Source organism: Haliaeetus leucocephalus, unplaced genomic scaffold (genome assembly GCF_000737465.1).
Source record: "Haliaeetus leucocephalus isolate CR32 unplaced genomic scaffold, Haliaeetus_leucocephalus-4.0 Scaffold819, whole genome shotgun sequence".
Lineage (NCBI taxonomy): Eukaryota > Metazoa > Chordata > Aves > Accipitriformes > Accipitridae > Haliaeetus > Haliaeetus leucocephalus.
In genome coordinates this window covers 886,313-906,384 of record NW_010973255.1, presented here as the reverse complement: position 1 = coordinate 906,384, position 20,072 = coordinate 886,313, and the positions used below count along the sequence as shown (strand labels likewise).

The window sequence follows — 20,072 nt, the reverse complement described above, 5'->3', positions numbered from 1 at the left end:
CTACTGAGACTGATTTCCAGATAGTGGAACATGTGTTACAGATATAAATGAAACACATATAAAAAAGGTGTTCTTCAGTTAAAAACAAGCTCTGCCTGTCAAGATGATGAGTGTTCTAGGATTCTGAGTCAATTATAAACTACTCTCTCTTTCACATGCAGAAGAAAAGCCCATATTGCTTGTTCCAATTTTCCCTCTAACACTAATTTATAAAGTTTTGTTAATTGGTTGTTGAACATAGATAGTCAGGCACTATAAAATGCTTACATGACAGTTCATGAAAAAGAAGGACCTCTCAAGCCAAAGCCATATCTTTCTGAGTTTATTAGATTGTGAATTTTTTCTTTGGTGATTTTTTTTTCACAATCGCATCTAAAGCTTTGAATCCTACAAGTTCTCCTCAGGTAGAATTTCTGCTGCAAGGCCAGTCAGATCCAAGGCTTAGATGTTGTTACTAATTCCCACTTAGCACCTTCTAAATCAGAAAACTACTATGTCAGATCTTTGGGGTTGGCAAGTATTTCTCCTCAGTAGTCACATGAAAACAGTAACTTCAGTGTCTACTTCAAAAGACTGGTCTGGATGTATCTTATCGTTAGCTTATATGGTGTATTCATTTAATGCCCTTATTGCTGCTCAGTCTCGTTGGAATAGAACAGTACACGCTTTTCTATGCTTGTTGTCATACCAAGAATATAGCTATTTACCATGATTAAGAAGGACAGTAGTGCAGGTACTCTTATCATTTTCTGAGATCTCAACATAGAAATTTTTGCAGATCAAATAGATACTTTGCAGAATTGACCTGGTCTTGTTATACATGCTCTACGATGACCCTATACTACATTTTGTTAAGATGGCCATTGCTACTTTTACAGTTTATTAGGAGTCTTATCTACAGCCTCCTGTTCAGATTCTGCTTTCAGTGGTCCCTTTCTTCTTATGCCAGATTGTCTTTTGCATTTCTTAAATACAATCTTTTGCCATGCTGTCTCAAAGATGGCATAGGGTTGCAGTGTGCCACTAATCATTTGCTATGTTTCACCATGGAAATGTCTGCCTTTTAGTGGTAAATGAAATTATGAATTTATATTAATATAGCAGTTTAAATTTGTGAGGAAAAGCTTCTGGCTGAAATTTGCCTTATGAATGTATGTGTTGTGATAGTGATTATATAAAGAAGACATTGTTGTGCCAAAGAACAACCTTCATTTACTCTGTTGTAAACTATAGACAATTAGCTTTGTATCTCTGCCCTCCGATTTAAATGATCCTTCATCTAGATGATCTCTATTCATGTTGCTTCAGGCAGCAGATTAAATTCATGGTTCTAGGAAAGATGATGGCTATTACTGCACAGCATATCCTGATCTCAGAGGATTTGGGATATATAGTTACACTGAGATGCATGGTATAAGCAGGCTTATGGGGGAAAGAACCAGTTTCTCTCCATGATGATTATTATTTCCAAGGAATTTGGCTGCTACCTTTTAATATTTCCTTTTTCTTTTCATTTCCCAGCTAATTCTGGTTCCTTGCAAGGCCCACAGACTCCACAGTCTACTGGTAGTAATTCCATGACAGAAGTGCCAGGCGATTTGAAGCCCCCAACACCAGCATCAACACCTCATGGACAGATGACACCTATGCAGGGTGGCAGGTATGAAAAGGGCTTTGCTTCATGTTTTGTTGGGCTGTGTAGTTCTACAACAGTTTAAGCCAGTCTTTCCCTTTCCCAACTGCTTGGGCACTCATCTGATTCTGTGGTGAACTGGTCAGAGCTTTAAAAGCGGCAGAAAATTATTTCAATTTGGAGGGGAGAGAAAGAAAGGGAGGAAGGAGTGGGAGTGGCATCAGCTTTCTAAACACCAGAGAAGGATCAGACAAGCACCAGTGCAAAAGGGGCCATGTGAATATATGAAGAGTGGAGAGGAAGGTGGAACCCAGCAGCACCAACTTTGAACCACAACCTTCCTTTCCTTGCTTACCCTGTCCTCCCCTGGTGTACAGGTCCAGACATTCATACTCAGGAGGGAGGAATGTGTGTTTAAAGGTGTTAATTAAATTCAAATTATAAAAAGCATATATAATAACAGTGGTTGAGGTGGCAGAGCATTCAGCTGGATGGACCAAGAGATCTCTTTCAGTTCTACGTCCTGTAAGTCACACAGACCAGCTTAATCTGAAGTGAAGCCTTCTCACCATTCATTAAGGATCCTTAGCCCACTGAAGTCCAGCAAAAAAAGTTCTTGTTGACTTCAGCAGGAAAGTAGCTGAGCTCTGAACTATGTAGAGTCACTCTGAACTTAATGTGCTTAGGTTCTTTTTTTCTCCATCTGTAATACTGCAGAAAGGATAACAGGAACCTTTTTTAATCATCTTTAATTCGAATGAGTTTTCTTTCACTATGTAGAAAATTTTCTTTTGCATTAAGAATAAACCCGATAGTTATCAGGGAAACTCCATTTTCAAAGCCAAATTTTTAAGGGCTTTAGAATAAAGCTGGCTGCAACCATAAAGCTTAGTGTTTCTCCATAACAATAAATGGTATTTGGGAGGTAAATCAAGTGTTGCTGTTTAGTCTTTCCTCTGGTAGGAGAGCAATGGGGTGCTTGGTAAATTTGAAAGGTAATAAATATGAAACTGATAAAAAGTAATATTGTTTTGACACAGCATATAATTAACCTGTGGAGCTCACTGCCTTGGGGTTGTGAGGCAAACAGCTTAGTGAAATTTCAGAAAGGTTTAGACTTTTATATGAGTAATAAGAACACGCGCAGTTGAATTAGATTAAAAATCCTAATCTTTAAGGTAAGTAGCCAGATAGGCTTGGGAAAAAAAGGGGTGAATTTTTTTAATGACTGTCCATTGTGAAAGTTTTTTGCATCTTCCTCAGATGTATCGTGCACTGATCACTGCCACAGCATCCTGGGCTAGGTGTATTATAGTCCAGTCTGTTTTCACAATTCTAATGAATACATGATGATGTTAATGCCTCCTTTTTCTCATCTGCTAGAAACAGCGCAGTTAGTGTGCATGATCCCTTTTCTGATGTAACTGATTCAGCATTCCCAAAGCGAAACTCCATGACGCCAAATGCACCATACCAGCAGGGAATAAACATGCCAGATATGATGGGAAGGATGCCATATGAGCCGAATAAAGATCCTTTTGGTGGAATGAGAAAAGGTATTTTCTTTGTGGGAGCTTAAGTGTTCTTCCCTACTTCTATGTAATGAAGATGTTCTAGTCATCACAATGAGCTTTTTTACTTTGCTGATTTTGCCATTGGTAAAATGGTGTCCTTGTACCAAAAAGAGAGATGCAGTGCAATTGTGTTTCATTCTGGTCTGGTCATATTTTCCCCTCTCAGAGTCACGCTGTTTATTTTACTCAACAGAATGCTAAAAATGCTTGTAGGAATACATTTCAGGAAATGGCATCAATTCATAGGGTTAGATTTTGTGCAATGCCGTATGTTTCTTAAAGGTGGTTAGCTACTCTGCAAATCAGATGCTGTACTTCAGTGTTAGAATGTGAAGGAGTGAAGCAACATGCCTGGTTGTAGTAGGGCTGAACTGAAAATTCACTGTGCGGAACTGACGAGGTCTCCTAATGCTCTCAGTCTACACATTTTTCAGAGTAGGAAAGCTTAGGGGTTTTTGTCACTTCGACAGCCCCTGACAAAACGTGATAAACACACTCAAAGTTTATTTATTTTTAGAAAGCAAAAATTAAAATTAATGTCAAACCTGACTCTTGTCCTTTTGTGCGCTTAACCTACAGGTGGTTTTGTGGATATTGTAAAATGTACCTAAAATGGATCAATCTTGCATGCCTCATCTATAGGAAAGTGGGAGGAAAGAACACAAGCAGGGCACACAATGGCTGCACAGAGAAGAGCAGATGGAGGAGATGAAATTAAGAAAGTGGAGAGGGAGCAAAAGGGAAGAATGGGAAGAAAAGGTCCAGAAATCAGGGGAAGAAACATATGTGATGAAGTGGGGAGATGCTTTAAAAGACATAGTCAATCATCTGATGTGTTTTTTAAACCTTCCCTTTAAATCCTTTTGCCTGGACTGTGGACACTAGCATAACACTGCTGGAAGAAGGGAAAAACCCTCTCTGCCTTAGATTCACTTTGGGTTTTATATTCATCTGAAATTAAGAAGTGGTTTATTGAACTTTGTCGTACATTTCACATTTATCCTGTCAAAACAGAAGTGTCTCTGTTCAGTATCTACTATAAGGGACTAAAGGATAGTGTCTCTTCCTCTATTTGCTTGGGGATTTATATCCAGTAATAGTAGTCAATGTGCCTTTTCTTGGACCTGTAGGATATGCCCATCCTGCTCAAGAAGCTAAATTAGGATACAGTATCCTTTCAATAACTAAATTATGGTATACATGTGTGTATGAGGGCTTTACGGGAACAGGAAGAACCTGATTCTGGCAGCTTTGTAATCCAAACTAGGAGATTTGCTTTCATCTGTTTTGCAAGATATATGTTTGCATTCATATGTAGCATTGTTTGGGGTGAAAAGAACAAGAGCAAGTTCGTCTTCAGCTATGAAGACCACAGGGAAGAAGCTGCCTGATGCCTGATGAGCTCCATTCCGTAGAATGAGATTACTTTCCTCGCTTGCAGCTCCTTAATATTATAACCATCATCTTGGTAGTGGTGCTGCTTCATGTGTTTTCATCAGACCTTGGAGAGCTTGTCAGACACCAGCTAATTCTCCTTGGCAGTGTTAGGGATCTGAACATTAGTTTAAAATACATCATTTCATAGAAAGATATCTTCAAACACCCAGAATAATATATTCAATTTGCCTTACTGTTGCAGTGCCTGGAAGCAATGAGCCTTTCATGACCCCTGGACAAATGCCTAACAGTGGAATACAAGACATGTATAACCAGAGTCCATCTGGAGCAATGTCCAACATGAGCATGAGCCAGCGACAGCAGTTCTCTTATGGAAGTGGCTATGACAGGAGGTGAGTCAATCTTCAGGAGAAAGTAAAGCCCATTAGTGAAAATGATCCTGTCTCTCCCCTTCTCATTTTCCTGTTGCACCTTGCAGAGAACATAGCAGCCTACATTTCCTACAGCATCTTACTAAATCACTGGGAGTCAAACCACTGGTAATGACTGAGTATAGCTGTTCACAGAAATTAATGAGGAATTGTCACACCTTAGAAGTCATTCAAGCTGCAGCAGATGAGCACATGGGTGTGTTTGACAGCTGCCCTGAGCTGGCTGCTGGGCTGGGCTGTGCTGGCATAAAGTAGCACTTGAGTTAGTCTTCTGGACATATTTTCACCTAACAGTTATTGGTGAGCTTTTTATGGAAAACAAAATGCACAGCCTAAATATGTCTGGTTTGCAGTCTGTTAGTGAATTGCCTTTGGAGAGTCTGGAGTCTGTTGTCTGAGCTGTAGGGGCACCACTCTTGCAGTGTGTCCATCAGGACCCTCTTAAGTTTGTCTTTCAGTGAAGTACACAAAATAAATTTGGTCCTCTTTTGTTTATCCTGGGAAAGGCTTTGGGGGGGGAAAAAAAAAATCAGTAAAATCACTGCTGTCTAAGCATTGGTATAGCAAGCAGAATGGTTTGGGAATGTTTGGATTATATTAAGTAGTCTGGTAGGTTTTGCAGCTCTGGGTGTATTCCTACTCTTACTTTCACTAGGCTGCGTACTTTAGCTTCACTTTTTGTTTCCTGATGGTAGCCAAAGTAGTGCAGTGTGGGTCTTTTAAGTGTAATGGCAGAGTAGTTTTCAGTCAGTAATTTGAAGTAGTAGATGTGTAGAGTAACACAAGTACGATCATGTTGTTCAACCACATTGCTGGGGAGTCAGTGAGAGTAAGCGCTCTGGTGGAAGGTGATAAGTAAGTCAAGAGAATGTTTTCTTTAAGGGGTGTGTTTTGTTTTATTTTGTTGGCAATTTTGGAGAATAAGTGCTTTTTACAGAATGAGGTTTCCTTTGTCATTTTTTAGGTCGGATCATGGGCTGGGTCCTGAAGGCAGTATGGGACCACCTGGTCAAAGCAACATGGTGCCTTCAAACAGTGACCCAAGCATGTACTCTCCTAATCGTTACCCTGGCCAGCAAAGGTGAACACTGATTTCTCTGTTTGTAATATCTGCAATAACCAGCTAATGAGTGCTAGCAGCCTCTGTGAGAGCACATAGACAGAATATGTGGCCTCTTGGTGTGTTACTTCTGTTTTGTCTGTTCTTACTTAGGCTTTTACCGTTGGTTCAGTTTCTTGGGGGATGGAGGCTTGGGTGAATCAGTTGACTTTTTGTAGCCATAGAATCAGAGATCTTAGAAAAGGAGTACAAATCCTACCTTGTGTATCTCCCTGCCAACACTGAACTAGAACATATTTTATAGGCCCAAGTTCTCCAGAGCAGCATTAAATGACAGCAGTTCTGAAAGCTTCTACAACTTCACGTGGCTTGTGGTTATCCTGTGATTAATAAATTGAACATTTAGAAAGTGTTCCCTTATGTATAACATGCATGTACCTTTGCTCAGTTTTATCTTACTGCACGTACCATCTTGGACAACTGTGGACAATTCCCATCAGTTACATTGTTCCTTTAACTGGCATTACGTAATTTCTCTCCATCCACGTCATAACTTTAGGACATACTGAGCAGCTATTGCTTTCACTCAGGTCAACTCTCAAAAAATGTGAGTTTTCTATGCTTTTGGAAAAATTAGGTTCCCATTAGTTCTTTTAACATGTCAGGTTCCCCAGTCCTCCATTTCTCTGACTCCCCCTGATATATTACTTCCATAATTATATTCAAATTGTAGACTTGTTCTCTCTGGTAGTGTACAGAGCGGAATTACTGACATATTGGTCTACAATACAGTGTTATTTATCAATCTTAATACTTTCCAAGTACTTCATTTCAGCGACCTAAATGTCATTCAGATGTGCTAAAAATATTGCAGTTGCACTGTAGTGCTCCTCAGAGGTCTTAAAGGCCACAGGTAAGTTTCCAAGTGCAATGCAGCTCTGCCTCTTATGTGTATGCTTCATTATGTAGCTTTAATTAAAAAGTACATGAACATTAGCAAAATTATGAGTACTGTTTTTACTCAGTAATGATGTATTTAAGTGTTACATATTGTAATGAAATTTGTACTCACTTTCTATCACTTATCATCAGACTAAAATCATTATTTCACTTTAAATCGGCAGTTAACTATTGATTATATTCTCAAATAATCCAGAAAGTAGCTTGCTTGGAGAGTGACTTGTTAAAACACAGGAATTTTGACTTGCAACCTTTGAGCTGTAAATCAGATACTTTTCCACCTAAGATGGATTCCCAGCAGCTGCAGCTGCCTTTCTTACCTCTTTGCTGACCATACCCTATTCCCATTCCTGACTGCTACCTCTAAATCTCTCTGTTGCATCTTCACTGCTCCTCCTTTCTTCTATCTGCTTTATCTCCTTCCTTCCGCTGCCAGCTCCAGCAGAGCTTACTACATCAGGCTCAGGACCATACCACACTGTACCTTCACCTTGTTTCCAAATGGCAAATATCTTCAGGGTGCAAGATCATCAGAGTACTTTGCTTTTCCTGGTGGCTTGGAACTTCTGGCAGCTCTAAGTGTTGATTTGGATGTTTCATTTTAGGCATGAACCATATGGGCAGCAGTATCCAGGACAAGGACCTCCCTCAGGACAGCCACCATATGGAGGACATCAACCTGGAATGTATCCACAGCAGCAGGTAGGAGAGGGGAAAACAGCTATATTCATAACATTTGTTTAATAAAAGCCACCCCAAAATTTTGTATACATTCAAAAATTTTTTTGTACCATATATGTCTTTTGGCACAGAGAAGCACTGTAGTTCTGGTCAAAATCACAGCCCATATGCATAAGCAGTGTATGTGCAGCTATAGGAAAATGTGTTCATTATACTGGAAGAGTGTAAATTTTAACAGATGTTCTGTGGCTTTAGATGCATATCAGGTGATCGTCCCAAGTTAATAACCAGTAGACTTGGAAAGTATAATTCGTAGGCTGGTAAAGTGGTGCTGCCTCAATTCCAGAAACAAATAGGAAAGCTGCTTGGCTGGCAGGCTGAAGGGCCTGAACTTAATGTCACACAGCTAAGTGAACCCAACAGAAGACTGAAACAAAGTAAAACGTGCAGCATTCTGAACTATTTGGAATGCTGTGGTGGGTCATATTGAGATACCTATCTTTAATATAAATCAGATAGCATATTCCCCACATGTTACCTCTAGTAATAATATGGTACAAATCCATAAGAGAGAACATTATTAGTGCTAAAAATTAGCTTAAACATTTGTACATTCCAGTCTCCCTAACTGTGTAATAACTTTGAAAATACAAATTATATTAATTACAAAGATCTTTTTTTTGTTAGGTGTATCATTAATACCTTGTGGGCAAAATCCCATCTTACAAGTCAATAGCAAAAATCCACTGACTTCAACAGGATTAGAATTTCATCCTGTGTGTTATTAATTCATTTCTAGTCATAAAAGAATTAAAGTTGAAGTTAGCTTCCACAGTGGAAAGTATTTCCTTATAATACAAAAATTAAAATGTAGGCTAGTTTTCAGCCAATTTCAGATAGTCCTTTTCAGTCTGGGATAGTTTTACTAGGAGATTCCCTGGGGGGGGACGACTTAAAAGAGGAGATCTTAGGTTGCACTGTACTGAAAATGTATATAAATTTCAATTTCAGAATTTCTTCCTTATCTCTTTCATTCATAACATCTCTAAAATAGCATAATCAAAAAACCGTTTTGTTGTTCTTTATGATGAGCATATGCTAGCAGTCTAGGTGATTTAGTGGGGAAATTGCAAAGATATGTAACAGAACAGTTTGTGATATTCCATGCTAATGTATGCAGGGAATATATTAACTACATGTTCATTTAAACAAGGAGACAGCTAGAATTTGTAAAAATACATTTGGCCCTGTCCTTCGTGCTGTTTATATGCTTTGTACAATGACTCTTGAATGCAAAATGCATTAATGCAAAAAAGCAGTGAAGAATGAAGGGCAAGGATCCTGGCTAGCCTCAGTCTCTCCTTCTCAGTCCCAGAGGATTCTACTTCTCCATTTAGCTAGATATTAGGTTGCCACTAGCTTATTTTCAATTTCCTAAATCTCACTCTATAGTGGTACAGGAAGAATGTGAAAGATGGCCCTTTCGAAGCTTTATCTACAACCTGAAGGCTAGGGAATGACCTGGGAAGGAGGTGCTTGAAGCATGAACTCCTGGGGCTAATGAAGAACTTTGAGCCAGGTCTTTCAATTCCTGTACAAATGCTAGTACCCTGAGAGCTATTATGCATCAGGTGACATGTATTGGTGTCTTTTTGTCTTCCGTGAGGTCTCAGAATTCCACATCCCTGGTGGAGAGAGACACATTGTGCAGCCTCCATCTCCTGCCAAACCTTTACACAAGAGGGGGAGTTCAGGTGCATCACTGTCCTCAGCATTGGGCACCATTAGGCATGCTGCCACTACATACACAAGAGCACTGAACTGCTTTTAAAAAGCCATGTGCTTCAATCCCAAGCGTCTACTTTAAGTGCTCTGAGTCACTGTGGCAAAACAAATACCACCTTTTTAGGTGTGGCAACTGCCAAGTCAGTTCTTAATGTATAAATTGGCCCCAGGGGTGGAATTTACTACAGCAAGTAGTTTATATAAGGCTGAAAATAGGTATATCTCAGATAGCCAGACAGCTCTATAGCAAGTTTAAAAAAACAACCAACAACTTTCATGCAATACAGTAGTTGTGGTTTTATGTGCACCGAAGTTGGAAGATGAGTTTATGAATCCCAGGGCTGTTTTAACTGACCTGTATTGAATATATACAGAATTTTATCTGATCTTAACTCTAGTACATTAGTATACATTGTGCAGTGTGACTGAGCTACAGTTTCCGGGGGAGCCGTAACTTTGAATTTGCCATAGATCATATATTCAAAAATCACCCATTTAATTCACATTTTTTGCTTCAGAGCTCTCAGTGTGGTTTGAACTGTGGAACAAACTCCCACAGGAACTAAGGACCGCTGCAAACCTTACCACCTTCCCCTCAAACTGCAACATGTCTTTTTTTGTTCTGCCATCTTAAACATAAATACATACAAGCTTGTATGATTTAAAAACAACTTGGCTCCCCCCAAGGTAAAACAGCTTACCTCACACAACATTCCCCACTTGAGAGGGTGAGAAAGAAAGAGGGGAAAAAACATAGGTGGCAGCTGTTAGTTACATTGCTTAATTCATTACTGATCAGCAGGGTAAGAACCTGCATAAACTAGAACAGAATGTTTGCATGAGACCATTTCCTGTAATAATCTCACAGTAAATTAAATGTGTTTAGGATGATTTGGGAAGAGGGATGGTTGCCCAAACAGGACCATGTTTTCCTGGGAATTACAGAGAGTAGCAAATACAGCAGAATGTGTTCTCCTACTAATAAATTTACTGTGTGTAGCCCAGGCCTTATCATAAGATTCAGTGTTTCAGACATGCGTGCTTGCAGCCTATCTTGTTATTTTAAGAGTTTATTCAGTGCTTGTCTCTTGAAAAGATTCACTGAGTGGTTTTGAATTTTTTTAAGATTTTTCTTCTTAGTAGAGTAAGCATAAAAAAGAAGCAAAAATATTTTAGTTGGTGAGGACCGTTGCCTTTTCATGCATGTCTGAAATGACCAGTGGAATTTAATCTGACAGATAGGAAAGGAAAGTGAAAGGGAGAAAATGAGAGCAAGCATGAGAAAATTTAGCCCAAGGGTAAGTTTCCTTTTAGTATTAAGTTATAAGTGCAGCAAAACAGAGGCTTGAAAAGAAAGCACTGGATCAAGCTGAACCACAGCACTGCATGCCTGACTCTGGAATCGGCATGGTCCCTCTAGAACTAAGCGCCTTCAGCTTCTTAAATGAGCTTTCAGCCAATATATTTGTATTGTGCATGGAGTAAAAGTGACACATCTTCTTTTCCAAAATTTTTTTTCAGAACTACAAGAGACACATGGATGGCATGTATGGGCCTCCAGCGAAACGCCATGAAGGGGATATGTATAACATGCAGTATGGCAACCAGCAACAGGAAATGTATAACCAGTACAGCAACGCTTACACGGGGCCTGACAGGAGGCCCATGCAGGGACAGTATCCATATCCGTATAACAGGGAAAGGATGCAGGGCCCAGGACAAATGCAGCAGCATGGAATACCTCCCCAGATGATTGGTGGCCCCATGCAGTCATCCTCCTCCAGCGAAGGTCCTCAGCAGAACATGTGGCCAACACGAAACGATATGCCTTATCCTTACCAGAATAGGCAAGGTCCAGGAGGCCCTGCACAGGCCCCACCGTATCCAGGGATGAATCGCACTGATGATATGATGGTACCTGACCAGAGGATAAACCATGAGAGTCAGTGGCCTTCTCATGTCAACCAACGTCAGCCTTCTTATATGTCATCCTCAGCCTCCATGCAGCCTATCACTAGACCTCCTCAGTCATCCTACCAGACGCCACCCTCTATGCCAAACCACATCTCTAGAGCTCCAAGTCCAGCATCCTTCCAGCGCTCTTTGGAAAACCGTATGTCTCCAAGCAAGTCTCCTTTCTTACCCTCCATGAAGATGCAAAAGGTTATACCCACAGTTCCAGTGTCACAGGTCACAGGACCTCCACCCCAACCACCACCGATTAGGCGAGAAATTACCTTCCCCCCAGGCTCTGTAGAAGCATCCCAACCAGTCTTAAAACCAAGACGAAAGATTACCTCAAAAGATATTGGTAAGCATCAAAACAAAGGTCAAGTAGTGAAATAGGTTGGGAGAAAGGGACTTCAAGTTTGATTTTCTTTTACATGTTAAGACTGTTTTGACAAAGCGTTAACTTTGGTAACTATAATGTGATTGTCTTCAATAAAAGTGTAATAACATATGCATCAGTGAGGATGATAGGTAAAACTCATCCCAGACAATCTGACATGAAATGAAAGCCGCATTTTATATGGAGACCTGAGGTCTCCAGGAATGCATTAAAAATGAAGCTTGCCTCAGATTTCCAAATGATATGTGTTAAAAGGTCCTTCAGAATGCCTGTTAAATCACCAATACAACATTTAGCTGAGCAAAGCTTGCTGTGTTCTTGTTCCATGGAAACTCATGCTGTTCTGCTGTGTAGTTACAATCTCTGCCTCCCTTGAATGGCCCATTTATTCATTCCATATTACTTGTCATGTTTGTTTCTCCCCGCTATGCTTTCCCAAGTATCATCTTATCTTGAATTCCTGTTACATTTCATACATTCAAGTTCTCATACTTCAAGTTCCCACACTCCTGACAGAGTATTCTACCTTTATTTACTGATGATTTCGTTTACTCAAATTCTCTAAGTTTGTACGATTATTTCGGCTTCAGCAAAATCAGGAAGAATGGCTCTGTTAAGATATTCTCCAATATTAAGGCTGAGCAGCAGTTACAGAAAAACTCAGCAGGACTAAGTGGCGAAAGCAGGGTCTTAACCAGTGTTTCAGTAACTATTTCATTTCAATTCTGCATCCTCAGAATATCAGAGTTTAATCTTTCAGAACTCATTAATGGTATCCAAGGATGCACTAATACTGTTTTATTTCTCCTCCTTTCTTTCTCCAGTAACTCCTGAGGCCTGGAGAGTGATGATGTCTCTTAAATCTGGTCTTTTGGCTGAAAGTACCTGGGCGTTAGACACTATTAATATTCTTCTGTATGATGACAGCACTGTTGCTACTTTCAACCTCTCTCAGGTAGGTGGGAAAGCAGTACACTTCTCAACTTTCCAAGGAAAGAAAACTGAAATAAGATACCTACAAAAATGCTGAAGTCCTTTAAAATTGATTATAATTAACATAAATTTTAATATTGCAAAACCTCCCTTTTTTAAGATTGGTAACATTGAGCAACAAGAGATAGCTTTAGGTCGAATAGGGGAAATAACAAGCCTGAAAGACGGGTATCTCTTGTAGAAAGGAGCATGTAGGAATATAAGAATTCTAGCACGGACAGAAGACTAATGTGTAAATTCACACTCATGATAGTACAACAACAATCCCAGAAAACAGCAATATGTTAGTAGTCTTGCTTAACTCATGTTTCCATAAAAGGCTTTGCTAAACAATACTAAATTGATTTGAAGCTCTATTCTGGTGTCTGCTTGTCTTATTCAGTAGTTCCATACCAGGCTATGGGATTTTTTTTAACTGCTTATTTTCTGTTTGGTTTCTTCTTCCAGAAAATTAAATAAATAAAATAAATTAGAGGGTAGCTTTACATTAAATATAAGGAAGAAGTTTTTTACTGTGAGGGTGGTGAGGCACTGGAACACGTTGCCCAGGGAGGCTGTGGATGCCCTATCCCTGGCAGTATTCAAGGCCAGGCTGGATGGGGCTTTGAGCAACCTGGTCTAGTGGAAAGTGTCCCTGCCCATGGCAGAGGGGTTGGAACTAGATGATCTTTAAGGTCCCTTCCAACCCAAACCATCCTATGATTCTATGACCATTCTATAAATTAAGTTTGCAGAGAAATACCAGGTTGACAATTTAAAGGCTAAAACACACTGTCTGTCTACAGGATGCAAGTAACACGGGATTTAACAGTGTGTGCTTTTGCCTCTCTACCTCCCAGCATTTTTCAGCCCTGTTCTAATCATTGGCCTGTTAGGTGGTAGTAATAAATGGCATGCTGATAATGCACATCATCTAAAATTTGTACAAATTAAATATTCAGTTTCTCTGCTCCATTCATTCCTTGGTTACTAATAGTGTAACTCATCATTTTTTAAATATAATGACCTTTTTTTTAAAATACAGACACAAATGGTACATTTCATCCCACCTAACTTTAGAACTAGTGATATCTATAGCATGATTCATCTCATCCTGAAGTAGAGATCTAAAATAGGTCAGATGAATCATACCCTAGAAATGGCCTGTAAAAGACCATTGATTATAAAAGGAATCTAGACAGTTAGGTTAGGTGTGTAACTGTTGTGGGTGTTTGAAGTTAAGTGAGGTGAATCTCCTCCAAATTCTATTAGAAATTGCATTAATGCGCCCTGTGCAAGTTGCACTGAATACCAGGCGTATTTAAAATATGTGGGGTTCTTTGTTACTTTTGCCTTGGACTCTATTTCCAGTGGCAGTCAGGACTCCGTATGATGACTTTATAATTCCTGCAGTTCATAAGCATCAGTTTGTTCTTAATTCTTCGAGGGTTTGGCAATCATAAGAGAATACAGAATGGACAAAAGGATACATTTTGCTGAAAACCTATTAGCCCACAATTAAAAAAAAAAAACATTAAAAGCAAGACAATCAAGCTGAATACATCATAACAGCAAAGACTTTTTAATAATACAGCCACTGAGGGCAAATTAATACCAAGTCCAACTACTGCCTTTCCATAAGAAAGCGATTACAAGTTAATTAAGAGGATTAAACCTAAATGAAAACTGTTTCTGAAGGGTGACTTATAGCACCAGGCTCCAATAACAATTTTTAAATATTGCCAGGCAAAAATGCAACTATTCCAATAGAGATGGGGTATTAATCTAGGATGTCAGTACCTAGACCCGAACTACAGATTCCTACAGGACAGTTGGGTTTAGAGACTGAGAGACAAAGGAGGAGAGGAAGAATTGTAAACTTTAGGCATCTAATAAAAGTACTAATCAGAAAAACTGAATTAGAAACTTCAGTACTCTGTACAGAAAACGAAGGATACTAGACACTTCCAAGGGGATAGAACAGCTAGGCTAGCTATCTACTGTAGCTTAAAGGAGACATATGAATAAAGTTCTGTACTTCTCATAGCTGTTACAGTTTAAGCAAATGGAGCTGTGATAGTTTGACATTATATCCTGTTTGGACAGACGCTAGAAGAATTTCCTTTGATTAATTTGTGCCATGCAGGGTCTAGCCACAAGTCCACAGCAGGAGAAGGGAAATATTCACAGATGTATACTTCAGTGTTCCTAATAAAATTCCATGCAGACAAAAATATTTATCTGATTTTTATGTTCTTTCTTCTCCCCTCAGTTGTCTGGATTTCTTGAGCTTTTAGTAGAATATTTTAGAAAATGCCTGATTGACATTTTTGGAATCCTTATGGAATATGAAGTGGGAGATCCAGGCCACAAAGCACTTGATCACAAAGCAGCCAAGAAAGATGATAGCCAGTCCTTGGCAGAGGATACTGGAAAAGAGGAGAACGACGAATGTATTGACTATTTTGATGAAGAGGAGGAGGAGGGGGAGGATGAAAAGGTAGAAGGAGAAGAAAAGAGCATTGTTTTTTCCACTCCTGGTGCCATTGCTGATCCAAGTGAGAGGCCAAAACAAGCCAGTAAATTTGACAAGCTGCCAATAAAGATTGTAAAGAAAAATAATCTATTTGTTGTTGACCGATCTGACAAACTTGGACGTGTTCAGGAATTTGATAGTGGACTTCTCCACTGGCAGCTTGGTGGTGGTGACACAACTGAGCATATCCAGACTCACTTTGAAAGCAAGATGGAGATTCCTCCACGCAGGAAAGCCCCTCCTCCCTTGAACTCTCCAAGCAAAAAGAAGGACCTCGAGGGGAAAGGGGAATCTGAGGAACAACAAGAAAAAAGTATAACAGCAACCATTGATGATGTCCTCTCAGCTCGGCCAGGAGCATTGCCTGAAGACTCAAACTCTGGTTCCCAAACAGAGAGCAGTAAATTTCCCTTTGGGATCCATCAAGCCAAAAGCCACCGGAATATTAAACTGCTAGAGGATGAGCCAAGGAGCCGAGATGAGACTCCTCTATGCACCATAACTCACTGGCAAGACTCCTTGGCCAAACGCTGCATCTGTGTGTCAAATATCGTCCGTAGCTTGTCTTTTGTGCCTGGCAATGACACCGAAATGTCCAAACATCCAGGCTTGGTGCTGATCCTGGGAAAGTTGATCCTTCTTCACCATGAGCATCCAGAAAGAAAGCGAGCACCGCAGACTTACGAGAAAGAGGAAGAGGAGGACAAAGGGGTGGCCTGCAGCAAGGATGAGTGGTGGTGGGACTGCCTCGAGGTCTTGAGGGATAATACATTGGTCACATTAGCCAACATTTCTGGGCAGCTAGACTTGTCTGCTTACACAGAAAGCATCTGTTTGCCAATTTTGGATGGCTTGCTGCACTGGATGGTGTGCCCGTCTGCAGAGGCACAGGATCCTTTTCCAACCGTGGGGCCCAATTCAGTTCTTTCGCCTCAGAGACTTGTGCTGGAGACCCTGTGTAAGCTCAGTATCCAGGACAATAATGTGGACCTTATCTTGGCCACCCCCCCATTCAGTCGTCAGGAGAAACTCTACGCTACTTTAGTTAGGTACGTTGGGGACCGCAAAAACCCGGTCTGCCGAGAAATGTCCATGGCGCTCTTATCGAACCTTGCCCAGGGGGACACATTAGCAGCAAGGGCAATAGCTGTGCAGAAGGGAAGCATCGGAAACTTGATAAGCTTCCTGGAGGATGGGGTCACTATGGCCCAGTACCAGCAGAGCCAGCATAACCTCATGCACATGCAGCCTCCACCTCTGGAGCCACCTAGCGTAGACATGATGTGCAGGGCAGCCAAGGCCTTGCTGGCCATGGCTAGAGTGGACGAGAACCGCTCAGAGTTCCTTTTGCACGAGGGTCGTTTGCTGGATATCTCAATATCTGCTGTCCTGAACTCTCTGGTTGCATCTGTCATCTGTGATGTACTTTTTCAGATTGGGCAGTTATGACATAAGTGAGAAGCCAAGCATGTGTGAGTGGAGATTAGAGGGTCACATATAACTGGCTGTTTTCTGTTCTTGTTTATCCAACGTAGGAAGAAGGAAAAAAAAAAAAAGAATCTTTGCTCCTCTGCCCCATTCACTATTTACCAATTGGGAATTAAAGAAATTATTAATTTGAACAGTTATGAAATTAATATTTGCTGTCTATGTGTATAAGTACATCTTTTTATTTTATTTTTTTTAACCAAAGTTGCTGTCTAGTACATTCAAAGGTCACACTTTTTTTTTTTTTTCCATAGATTATCCTTTTCAATGTTCTTTTCCATGTTTGTATTGCATATTTTTTGGGAAGCGAACTAGTGACTTTTTAAAAAAAATGTTATGGCAAACCATTGTATGACGGAAAAAAAATCTCACCACTTTGAAACAAAAAGGTGAAAAATAACCAACATACCAAGTTCCTGTGTGTTTTATTTTTTCAAATAAGGAAAAAATAAAAAAAAAACTTGTATACCATCACCCAAAGCTCTGTGCAATAGAAGATTCTAGTGATGTAGGTGTAGGGGATCAAGGAGGGTGTCAGTCAGTAGTCAAAATACAAAACGATACTGGTTTCTCCTCAGGAGAAATGGTTACATTAGGCTAGGAGCAAAACAAAACAAAAAAAGTCAAGTTAAAAGATTTTTAAACAAAACCTGATAATAAACATCAATTGCTTCCTCACCAGAACTGTCTTGTCTACATCTGTTTTTTTTTTGACCTTCCACAGTGACAGTTCTTCACAATTCCTTTAATCATTTTTTAAAATATTTTTTTATTGCCTAAGGGCCGTGATGTATATAGAAGTTGTACATTAAACATACCCTCATTTTTTTTTTTTTTAGTACAAAGTTTTTAGTTTCTTTTTCATGATGTGGTATCTACAAAGTGATAGTAGAATTATTTTTTCTTTCATTTGGGCCATATCTCCAAAAAATAATAAAAAAAAAAAGAAAAAAGAGAAAACCCAACACAGAAAACCAACAACTGAGGGTAATGTACAAGTTTCTGTATGTATAAAGTCATGCTCTATTTCGGGAGAGCAGCCGATCACAATTTGCTTTATAAATCAAGGTGTGGAAATGGTTACGTATGGATTGATTTAAGAAAATGGTTACCAGTCTACAGACAAAAAAATATATACAGGAAAAAAAAAAAAGGAAGAAACACAACTTCAAAGATTTTTCAGTGACAAGAATCTGCATTTGTATTTCAAGATAATGTAGTTAAAAAAGAAAAAACTTGATGTAAATTCCTCCTTTTCCTCTGGCTTAATGAATTTCATTTATTCAGTATAAAATCTTTATATGTTCCACATGTTAAGAATAAATGTACATTAAATCTTGTTAAGCACTGTGATGGGTGTTCTTGAATAATGTTCTAGTTGCAGTGTGGGATATCGGAAAGCAAACTAATTACAAGAAAGAGCAATAATGATTATTCTCTTTCCCCTACTTTATTATTATGACCTTCAAAAATATTACGCTATTGTATTGCAGCAACTTGCTCTCCTTTTAGAAAAGCGTTCCTCACACCAGAGAAGTGTTTTTCATTATTATTTATAAAACCACGGAGCCTCAAAGGGGAAGACATGGCTGGCAAATGATAGTTCTGACTGTGCAGGTATCCAGTCTCCATGCTGTGTTTGGGGGACTGAAGATGGATGTTAGAAGTGACAAAAGTTTTTGTTAAAGCAATAACCAACTTGAAGAAATTGATCTGTATTGACTACCTGTAATTCTCTCTGTTGGTTAAAGGTGCAAATACCCCAGTGATGTGGGTATTTAGAATAAACACCCACCCACTTCTCGATACTGTATGTGTCATTGCATACTTACATGGCCTCTCATCCTGGGAGTCCCCCATTAAAGTGGATCAGGCTTTAATAGAGCACATCCATCGTTATAATTGGTGGGAGATGGCCATTTCAGTTTCAGGAATTATCTGGTTTCAGATACATGCACTCTCACCTGGTGATATCTTGTTGCTGAATATTGTTCAAGCACTAATTTTTGCTATTTCATCTTGGATCATTGACTTTGTTAGTGTGATCATAAAAAGCTAATAATAATCAATTTCCCTGGAATTGCCACATAATTACACTGTTAGTGGATATCCTCCTCCCCTCTCCAGTAACAATACAGAGGTACTTGAAAATTACAACCCCCTTTGGCATACTGCCCATCTTGTTCATATAGATTGCTACACCATTAATACATGTAAGAAAATTTCAGAGACAGGTAAAGTACATAGAATTATAAGCCAAGTTTGAAACGTGACTCCCTAGTGTCATGAAAAGTAATTTCTCCTAGCTTTTCTTATTCTGTAATCTTTCCACTCCCACATCCCCTGCTGCAGTGGTCTGTCTTTCTTTCTCTTGCATATCACTGCATTCAGAAATACATGGTGAATTATAACCCACTTGTAACTCTTCATCACAGAAGGAGGCATATTTCAGAGATTATTTTTTACAGCTTAATACTGGGCAGTGTGGAAATAGTATCCCCTGCTAAACTTATTTCTTACTAACATTTTACTGCTTGATACTACCCCATGGATACAAGCAAGCTGTTAAATAAACCCTCTGCTGAGCAATACTCACCCCTTTCTTGTCAAGGACAAGAAAGGATGTCTGTTCTCTTCTCTCTTCACCGTTCAGACCCAGAGTTCTCTGGGGGAAACTACACCTGTGGCAAAACACTCTGAGCTGTCAGAGGCAGCATTTTAATGTTATTCAGGACTGCTCCGAGCCTGGTTAAACAACATGGTGGGGGTGGGGGGGCGGAAACACCCAGCTAGCCAGCCAGCCACATAATGTCCATACGTATGTAACATTGCTGCCACTTTTCCAGCTGGGCCAAGAACTAGCTGGGGAACTGGAAGAGTGGAAGGGAAAGGTTAATAATACAGGTTTTGCCTGAACATGATTTTATGCTGTTACAGTAGGAGTAAATGATCTAAATCGCTGGTTAGTACTACAGCACATTTATCAGAAGAAAGGTGAAGCATAAGAACTCCAAATCCCTCTGTTGTCTACGTATGATTTCACCTCTCCCACAGTGTTCTTTTAAGCCTTTGGAGAAGACCTGCTCATGAGACTTGTGAACTTAGCATGTTCTGACTTAACCCTGAACAAGTTTGAGTTGCTGTTGGTATTGTTCCTACAAAAAAGAGGTATTTTGGTTTTCAGTTTAAAAAAAAATAAATTCC

The 20,072-nt window shown here is 39.6% G+C and overlaps 1 protein-coding gene across 5 annotated transcripts in view; it reads left to right on the top strand.

Annotated features, from left to right (window-relative positions):
• The window catches only part of ARID1B (AT rich interactive domain 1B (SWI1-like)), a 302,974-nt gene extending 284,767 nt beyond the window's left edge, over positions 1-18,207 (top strand). For 3 of the 5 annotated variants that reach the window (XM_010581857.1, XM_010581859.1, XM_010581856.1), the window contains 8 exons: positions 1,522-1,660; positions 3,017-3,189; positions 4,847-4,997; positions 6,001-6,117; positions 7,662-7,758; positions 11,044-11,833; positions 12,697-12,827; positions 15,117-18,207. In XM_010581857.1, the coding sequence (XP_010580159.1) occupies positions 1,522-1,660; positions 3,017-3,189; positions 4,847-4,997; positions 6,001-6,117; positions 7,662-7,758; positions 11,044-11,833; positions 12,697-12,827; positions 15,117-16,829 (3,311 nt within the window). In that variant the 3' untranslated portion in view covers positions 16,830-18,207. The remainder of the gene's footprint in view (positions 1-1,521; positions 1,661-3,016; positions 3,190-4,846; positions 4,998-6,000; positions 6,118-7,661; positions 7,759-11,043; positions 11,834-12,696; positions 12,828-15,116) is intronic. The other 2 variants (XM_010581860.1, XM_010581858.1) reach the window with 1 other exon arrangement.
• Positions 18,208-20,072: the final 1,865 nt, after the last annotated feature.